The 9,889-nt window shown below is 40.2% G+C and overlaps 1 protein-coding gene and 1 pseudogene across 1 annotated transcript; both read left to right on the forward strand.

The window, feature by feature from the left end:
- Positions 1-4,597: 4,597 nt before the first annotated feature.
- TCIM (transcriptional and immune response regulator) lies at positions 4,598-5,989 on the forward strand. The gene has a single exon (XM_032838067.1). The coding sequence runs from the start codon at positions 4,749-4,751 to the stop codon at positions 5,067-5,069; it is 321 nt and encodes a 106-aa protein (XP_032693958.1). The 5' UTR covers positions 4,598-4,748; the 3' UTR covers positions 5,070-5,989.
- Positions 5,990-9,353: 3,364 nt separating this feature from the next.
- Positions 9,354-9,833, forward strand: LOC116855362 (annotated as a pseudogene).
- The last annotated feature ends 56 nt before the right edge of the window (positions 9,834-9,889 follow it).

Below are 9,889 nucleotides of genomic sequence, written 5' to 3' on the forward strand. Positions count from 1 at the left end.
CTGACATTGTTTCCCTATGGATGGTCTTGTCCTCTAAGCAATTTTGAAACTCCTTAATCTCTCAAATGCATCTGAATGCTTTTAGGCAACACTCAAGAAGAACTGCTCAATGTCACGTAGAAACATTATTCAGGGGTTTTGATGCCAGAGCTCGTGGTTGATTTGAGAGTAATACAGTCGAGAGTTTAAAATCATGGGCTTCCCTCTGGAAAGAGGGAAAATGTGTGTCAAATAGCCCTGGGTTCAAGTTGTCTCATCATAGCTGAAGGATTTGCAGAGGAAATTAGTTTCCTATTACCACTGTAACAAATTGCCACGAATTTAGGAGCTTTAAACAACACAAATTTATTATCTTACAGTTCAAGAAGCCAGAAATCTAAAGTGGGTACGCAATGATATATTCCTTCTGAAGGATGCAGAGAACATCTGTGTCTTTGCCTGTTCCAGCTTCTAGAGGCCGTCTACCTTCCTTGGCTCATGGACCCTTCCTCCAGCTTCTTCTAAACTAACAGCATAGCATCTTTCTCCCTTTCTTGTAAAGACATTTAAAATTACATGAGCCAAGTTGGATAATCTCTACATCTCAGGATCTCTGAGATCTACATCTCAAATCTCAACCAAAATAATCTCTACATCTCAAGTTCTTTCACTTATTTATAACTGCAAACTTCCTTTCACCATAAAAGTCCCTTTTGCAATATAAGTTTTCTTTTGGCTTATATTCTTAGGTTCCAGGGACTAGAACATGGACATTTTTAGGGGGGCGTTAATCACCCACAACAGGTAGTCAGTTGTCAATGCCTCAGTTCTCTTATTTCTAACATGAGAATTATAATAGTTCCTACTATGAAGCATTGTTATGGAATTAAATAGGATTACACACATGTTATTTAATATTACTATGAAAAAACAATTAAGTGATCCAGGAGCTAGTTTAGGCACAGAAATGAGGAAGACTGATCTTATTGTTGCTCTTGGTGGAGCTAGACTTTTAATGAATACTTAGAAAAATAAATGTACACTTGCAAATTGTAGTAAGTGCTACTAAGGACTAGTGAATTTATTTGGCGAAGAGAACTGATCTAAGTCTAAAAGAACCAGAGAACAGAGGAGGCTGCTCTGAGCAAGTAGTTTTTAGTTGAGATTTTATGCATGAATAGGTATTACCTAGCTGAAGTAAAATGTAAAAAAGAACATTCTGGAAAGAAGAAAAATGTGTGTTAAGCCCCATGGCAGGAATGAGTATGGTGCATTCAAGGAATTGGAAGGCATAAAAGCACGGGGGAGAGTGACAAATCATGATGCTGCAGAAGTCCGCAGGAACCAGAGCAGGTTGTCCTCAAAAAGGCTATGTTAAGATTTGGGGGCTTTGTTTAAGAGTAACAGCAAGAGTGGTCTGACCAGGTTGCTTATTAGAAACTATTGCTCTGGGTGCTTTGTAGAGAATGAAAGGCAAGAGTAGAAGCAGGAATGCCAGGAAAGACGTTTGGCTTTAGTCCGGGGGTGTGGGGGGAGAGAAGACAGGGTATCATAGCCTGGGCTTCCTTCCAAGGAAGCACATCCCCAGAGGGAGATCAGCAGGCAGGTGATTTATCACAGAGTGCTCTTGGGATCAATGCCTTCCGATGGGGGAAAAACCAGGTTTGGCCAGAAGGAGGTTTCAACTGACCCTGAAGGATTCTCTGAAGTGTGCATGACCCCTCAGAGTTGGGGGAAGGGCAGTGGGCCCTTACACCTTCCTGCTGATCAGTCACTAGATGCAGCTGTACCAGGAGGAGGGTGACTTTCTTCAGTGGTGGCAGTCCCTGAAGGTGGCTGACAGCTGAGCATCTGGAGACATCATAAAGGGGATAGATTTTAGAAATATTTTTTAGACTAAAATATATATATATATATATAATATCCACACACAAACACATATATAATTTATATAGAATTTATATATAAATATATATATGTATATATAGAGAGAGAGGGAGAGGGAGATAGAGAAAGATCTAGATAGGAGAAAAAAGAAAGAGAGAAATCAAAGATTATAGCTGGGTTTCTGACTTTTATAATTGAACAGCTATTTGCACCATATTTGCATATATGTAAATGTACAAATATATTTGCTTATATTATATGTAAATATACAAATGCATTTGCATATATTTGTATTGGTCGGTTAGTTAAATAAATGAGGAATTAAAATTTGGGAGTAGTCAGTGAGTATAAGCATGAGCCTGTAAGTAAGCATCACCTCAAGAAAGAGCATAGGATGACAGGTTCGGCGAAGCCTTTTACTGATAGTGACAACATGAAGGTGGATTGTGTAATGTTGGGACACTGTGTTTGGCATCTAATAAAAATTCAGTAAAAATCCTTGCTGACATAATAATAACAATTTTTAACAGTGAGGAAAATGAGCGTATTTTTAATCACCACCATGGCGTGCCAGTAGCCCGCAGTCTTTGGCAGCAGATCGCAGGGCCCTTGCATGGAAAAGCTGGAGAAGACAGCCATGGCCATGGTTGGGGAATTGAACACCAGCTCCCCTAGAAATGTCTTTCAAAGAAGCATCCTTCAGGAAGAGATCATGCCGGGTTCCTGTCCATCTCCCATTCCTCACGTCAGAGCCTTCAACAAGTCCTTCTGACTTGGCCTTCACAATATGCCCACGTCGGCTCAGCTCTCGCCACCTGCATGGCGACCCGCCTGGTGGGGACCTGCATCGTCTCTTGCCTGGATTATTTTGAAAGCAACGTAACTAGTCTTCTTGCTCCTCATGCAACGGCCTGTCTCCTTAAAATGTGTTCTCCGCTAAGAAATGGCACGATTATAAGTAAAATCATGACATTTTTCTGCTCCACATTTTCTGAGGCCACCCATGTCCTATAGAGCAAAAGCTCAATCCAGGAAAAAGCTTCAGAGGGTATATTCAGTCTGTTCCTATCCTAATCCCACTGCCATTTGCTCCTGACCTCACCTCTGTCCCCTCTTCTCTGGCCACTCTGCTCCAGCCATACTGATCCCCTGTTCTCCAGATACTCCACACACATTCTTGTCTTCAGCCTCTAAACTTGCTGTCCCTTTTGCCTACAACACGTTTCCTCCAGAGACCTCCACGGCTAACTCCCTCACCTCCTCCAAGTCTTTGTACAGTGTCACTTTTGCAGAAGCTGCCTCTGAATATTCCAGGCAAATTTCAACCCTCCCTTCCCCTTCCTCTCCTGTACAACTTGGCTTCATTTTTTTTACCCATAATAGGCATTACTTTCTGACATCATCTAGATTAGAAGTGTACATTTTTCCATTATCTGTTTCTCGGTAGAATGTAAACTCCATTAAGGTGACTGTGGGGATCTTGTTTGGTTTGGTTCAGTTTCATTTACTCTTAGGCTTCCAGTGCCTAAAAATGTTCTAGCTAAAAGTAGAGCTTTAATAAATATTGATTGAATTAATGAGTGAGTGAGTGAGTGAATGAATACGTAAGAAGATTCTCTAACTCAATTTTCTAGTGAGGTACCTTCTCCACACTCTCTCCACTTTTGCACATTCTAGACCTAATTTGACTGATCAGAGGAAATTGTGAAGACCAGCCCGGCTTCCCTAAGAAGAGTCCCTGGGGCCCTCTGGCGCTGACATCGATCATGTGGTTGAATGTCAGTGCTCCATACCAATGGGGCACTGGCTGGCAGCACATTATACAAGGTGAGAAGAACAAATTTAAATTCTTCCAGAGAAGGTACTGCTCTATGTCTGGGGGGAGCCAAAATAAATATTAAAAGAAAACATAAACTTACTTTTTTGAGTACTATGTCCATAAAGCACCTGACTGACTTTCCTTCCTCACTTAAAAAAAAAAAAAATAGGCATTTCTGTTATATACACAAGACTAAAGAGATGTTGTCTATTATTATTATTTTTATTAAATTTTTATTAAATTACAATTTGGGGGCACCTGGCTGGTTAAGTCAGTGGAACATGCGACTCTTGATCTTGGGGTTGTGAGTTCAAGCCCCACACTGGGTGTAGAGAGGACTTAAAAATAACATCTATTAAAAAAATTTTTTTTAAAGATTTTAAATAAATAAATAATAAATTACAATTTTATTCAGTGATTACAGGTTGTCTCTTGTACTCAGTCTCTGAAAGTTCACAGGTTCAGGCTGCGTCATGTCATCATTTTGTTGGTGAAGTCCCGTTTTACAATCCGATATAGTCCCGATCGATGACCTTGATTCTTTGGCTTTCTCTCGGCAGCTGTGGAGCGGCCCTGGATGGGGGATGTCCAAAGGACACAGGCGTGGGCTGCCAAATGTTTGGAATACACTTTAATGACTTCTCCGGGAATTAAAACTTTCCTGTAGTTAGCAGAAGCCTTTGTTTCGGCAGTTGTTTGGAAAGACTTTGAGAGTCTAAGCCACTTTGTTTGTGTCTTACCTTTGCCCTTTCCTGGTTTCAGCTATTTTTAAAAGACGGCCCCAAGCCTCTTTAATCCTATTGCCACAGATGTGGTAAAAAGAAATCCCCACATCCCTGCTCCAACACGGAGCACAGCTCTTAACATTTTGCACAAGAACAGGATATTGGCAACTCAACTGTTAAACCTGTCTGTGATTATTCTTCCTTGAGATCACTCTGATGTCACCAGTGTAATTTGAGCCTGGAGCTTTTGTTCACACTTTAAATAGCAGTCCCAGAATGATTTTGCTACAGACTCTCTGGAGAGCCGGGGAGCAGAATTCCGGAAGATTCCCACATCGATGAAAGCAAAGCCAAGCCACCAAGCCATCATCATGTCCACCTCGCTGCGCGTTAGCCCATCCATCCACGGCTATCACTTCGACACAGCCTCACGTAAGAAAGCCGTGGCCAACATCTTTGAAAACATAGACCAAGAATCTCTACAGAGACTTTTCAGAAACTCTGGGGACAAGAAAGCGGAGGAGCGAGCTAAGATCATTTTTGCCATCGATCAAGATTTGGAGGAGAAAACACGAGCGCTGATGGCCCTGAAGAAGAGGACGAAAGACAAGCTTTTCCAATTTCTGAAACTGCGGAAATATTCCATCAAAGTTCACTGAGGACAAGAGAATGGATAAGGACATTATCCAAGAATAGACATTTAAAGACCAAGGGAGTTTGTGAGACCCAGCACAGGCAGCATTAAATTGTGGCTGCCTCGCAAGCTTCTCTTCCATCAGAAGGACGGAGGCTGGAAAGAAACAGAGCAAACTGGTTACAAAGACTCCAACCAATTTCACGCCTGTGCTGTTACAGTGGAGAACGAAATGCTTTCAGCAAGGATTTGCAGACTCTCCCTGAGGGGAAAGGACTGATGCTGGCGTCAGAGAGGAGTCTGAACGGATGTAATGAGGACTGAGACTCAAGACAACAGAGAGCTGGGGAAGAATTGCGGCCAGAGTCTCTTTCTCAGGCCCTAGGACTTCAATTCAACCTGAACTTTGTGTTTCCTTAGCCGAACTGGGCAGGGAGAGGGAGGAGGGAGAGGGGGGAAAGGGAGAGAGAATACTATGCTCCTATGTTTACTGAATTTTTAATTTGAATGTTGCAAAATGTTGCCAAGCTTCAATGTGGTCTATGGGTATAGATTCTTAGAGATCAGTAATTGACTATTTATTTGCATTTTTTACAGTGCCGAAAAACTGCACCACAAGGGTGTTAGTTACAAATTATGCAATACTTTCAGCAGCTTAGTAAAACGCTCCTGGTTTGTAAAACGTTTTTATACATTTCAGACTAATTGCACAAAAGCTAAAGGAATGGGGTCCTTCCTAAATCCAAAGTACTGTGAAAAAATTTTATGATTTTTTTATCTTCTAACTAATGCTAAAGTATAATCTAATTAGATTTCTTACAGTTATTGCAGTAAGCATTAGGAAGTGAGTATGATATACTAAATAGTTTATGAAGATGCTATGGTTTTTATAATTTATTATACATGACAAATTATATGCAACCTTAATAAATTATTATAAACTTAGCTGCTTTTGGTCTGTGATGATTGGTCTCAAAGGAAAAAGTAAAGTGGTAAATATTTATTACTACAAACTTTTATAAACATTCCTAAGGATTTTACTATTAAGAGTAAAATGTGCTTTTAGAGTAGCTTTCTGTTAATTGCCAAACTTCTTCAAAACAAATTCTTACATCAAATATCTAGGATGTTTCTCTGTCCCAACTTTAAAATATAAGACCTAAGCATAGAAATTCATTGACTGGCTCACCAATAGTGGTGTTCATGTGTCCATGGAGGGTGAACTTTAAAAAGCTTTTTTTTCTCCATATTTTTGAAATTTTTCCTCTGTGGCTACAGGAGCTATGTACATTTGTACATTTATTTCTCCAAAACCAATATATTTTGGGGTTAGAGTCCAAATTATGATCAAGATTCTGTGGGTCATCAAGGTTTATTCCATATAAGTCAATATGGGAATAACATTACAGTCACTTTGCTTATTTTCTCATAAAATTATAATAAAATCTTTCCAAGAAGGCATACTTCAATGCCTCCTGCTCTTTCCTAGCAGACAGAAGTAGAATTTCCCTGAAATTAGGCACTTTGGAACATGTACAGAGGTTTCTGAAACTTGCTGATCATAGTAAAACAAAACAAGTGAATGATCTAAAATCTTCTGGGAGAGTTACAAGTCAGGATTTTAAATAACACATTTTTAAAAAGGAAATGAAGTGGTCAGACCTCTTTTCAAATGTTAATTGATAAGTTAGCTGAAGATAATATAAAATCACTCCACTGAGAAGGATTTTTTTACATGAGAACACCCACGAAAGCCAGAAATTAATATGCAGAAATGTGTGTCTGTGTGTGTACATTTTTCTGGGGGAAGTGTTTATAATTTCTATCAGATTTGCAAAGACAGCCATGACACCAATATAAATTAAGAACAAAAGAGGAAGTTTTTGACAGGTGGAAGGCTCAGCTCATCATGGCATTTGGGGATTACCAAAGCAGAGGCTATGAAGGGGTCCTCAGTTCCATGACCTTATTTTCCACATGCTTGCAAACCGAGCTTGCTTAATGATCTCACCTAAAGTCTCTGCCCATGCTAAGTATAAGCTTCTGCCTCGGACTTGGCCTGTTAGTGACCCAGTTTCTCTATCTAGAATCCCCAAAAGACATCAATAAACTGCTTGGGAAGGAAATTGGTAACTTATTCCTCCAGGATAGCTACCATATTCCTATGAAAATGTTTAACTAATTTTCTTTCTAAAGACTTTAAATGCATTTTGGATGCTGAACCTAGTCAAAAGGTTGAATTTATTACACTGATGCATAACTCTATGCTCCGCCCCTGTTGTTTTCAAGAGAGTACAATGCTTATCTTACCCACTTTGCAAATTAGCATGCACTAACTTAGTTTTCTTGCAGTATATTATCATTATTTTCTGATTGCTAGATTATAACATGGGAAACAAATTAGAAAGCAATTGGGATATGATCCACAACACTGTGGAGAAGGATTCCAGTAGATTTGCCAGAATCAAGCTGGCTTTCCCCTTCAGAGACAACAAAAGTTAGAATCAATGGGATTATATCAGGGTGATTTTTAGATTCATAATACTTTCATCATTTAATGTGAGGTGAAAATAAACATCATCTGAACAGGTATGACTAGTTCAGTTCAGAGATCCTTCTATGGCCCAGGGATGGCCAAATATATCTCAAGACACCTCATTGTAATAGAAGATCTAAAAGCAAAAACAAAAAGGTGAAAGAGGTCGTTAATAACCTTTGCATTATTGGCACCATAATAACAACAACCTCATTTCATTGAGATAACTTTCTGAGTGCTTTTTATGCATTAAATCACTCACTACTATGACATGAGAGCATGTGTGAATAGTGTAATGACACTGAGGCCCAGAGAATTGGAGTGACATGCTCAAGAGCACACAACTAGTGAGGCCAGGAGTCACATCCGGGGATTCCGGCTCCAAAGCCTCATTCCTTGCACAAGGTTACACTGCTTCTCTAGGAGAAGCTTAGCTTCCCTTTTTTCCTATAAAATGACAATTACTTATAAGCTAATTAGTCAGGAAGACAGGAAGGCATGGCCTCTGGGAAATCACTTTTATCTGCTCTGTGTCTCCTTGTCTGTTTATTTGGCACTTGTTTTATATGGGAAAGTTTCATGGTTTAGTCATTTTAATGGTGTCAAGGGCTCTTAGATGTAGCCTTTCAAGTCTGCAGTTAAAATAACTGCAGATAACTTGGGTTAACACTTGGAACAAAAGGTCACCTCTAATGTCTCTTCCAGTTGTCAGTCAACATTTTGGGTCTCCATTTGCTCATTGGGGGAAATCAGAAACTATGGATTCAAGAGTTTATTCATGCAGAGGAGAATTCCTCTGTTCATCACTGTGGCCCACGCCAGAGGTTGTGTGCTTTTGCACACTCCAGCAGATGGGATTTACTGAGAAAGAGGCCCAGGATAGAGGAATGCCTGCTATTTTCCCCCATTGTTAGAGGGCAGTCAGAGGATATAGTTGATGTTCCCTTGGAGAGCTTCAACTAATAAATGAATAATGAAGCCATGGTCTAGGAATTATGTGGTCTTTTGGAGTACCTTAATTATCCTTCTAAACGCCACATAGGGGTTTCCCAAGATGACATATTTCTTGGGTAACTCCTTTCTTACAACTAGAGAGTTGTACAGTAAAATCAGAATTTGTATCTTATATACTCATGCAACAAAAATGTAGTAAGCACACATGTGTGAGCCCTCATAGTCAGAAGGGATACCTGTTCTCCCTAACAGAGGAAACTGAAAATGTTTTGAAATAAATGTAATACAGTGGGATGTATGATAGCAGTTCACAGGATGTTATGAGGGCACAGGTATGTGTGTCGGGAGGGAGGTGTCTGTCTGTATGAGTTTGTGTGTGTTTGGGGAATAGCAAAAGGAGAGGAAATCTAACCCAACCCTGGAAATCCTAGAAGATTCCATGGAGAATTTCAAAGTAGGATTTAGTAAAGAGGGTAGACAGGGAAAATTTTATTTCATCATCTGTGTATAATGTTTGCAAAGGCAACAAGGCAGGAAAGAGTGTGAATTGTCTGAGAATCTGTACGCAGTTCCGAATGGCTGGGGGCCCAAGTATTTGGGGGCAATAATTAGAAAGGCAACTTGGTTTTAAATGACAAACTTGAGTCTAAATTTTATTCTGAAGGTAACAGAGAATCATTAAGGACTTTAAATAGAGGAGTGACACTTACTGCCAAACTACTAAGTATCAGACTCTAGGAAAATATATGATTAATATTTTTGAAAAATAATGCATTCCTTTACATCTGGCTGCAGCCCTTAGCTCACAGGTCAGCAAACATGGGTGCTTACAAGTATATCCAGGAGCTTTGGATGAAGAAGCAATCTGATATCATGCCATATATCAGAACTATGTGCGATGTGGTGGTCACAAACGCCTAGTTTCTAAGGGTGCCACCTATGGCAAACCTGTCCATCATGGTGTTTACCAGCTAGAGTTTGCCCTAAGCCTTCAGTCTGTTGCAGAGGAGCAAGCTGGACATCACTGCGGGGCTCTGAGGGTTCTGAATTCTTACCTGGTTGGTATAAGATTCCATGTACAAATTCACTGAGGTTAACCTCACTGATCCATCCCATAAAGCTCTCAGAAGAAATCCTGACACCCACGGATCATCAAACCAGTCCACCAGCACAGGGAGATATGAAGGTTAACATCTGCAGGTGGCAAGAGCCATGAACTTGGAAAGAAAGCGTCAGGAACTCCACCACACTATTGGTGGTTCTCACCATGGGGCATGGAGAAGACACAACACTCTCTGACTTGGGGAAAAAAGAAGAAGAAGAAGAAGAAGGAGAAGGAGAAGGAGAAGGAGAAG

The sequence above is a fragment of the Lontra canadensis genome, unplaced genomic scaffold, assembly GCF_010015895.1.
Source record: "Lontra canadensis isolate GAN:19392208 unplaced genomic scaffold, GSC_riverotter_1.0 scaffold101, whole genome shotgun sequence".
NCBI lineage: Eukaryota > Metazoa > Chordata > Mammalia > Carnivora > Mustelidae > Lontra > Lontra canadensis.

Coding starts and splice junctions, on each gene's coding strand:
- TCIM (XM_032838067.1), top strand. CDS start 4,749: ATGAAAGCAAAGCCAAGCCACCAAGCCATCATCATGTCCACCTCGCTG.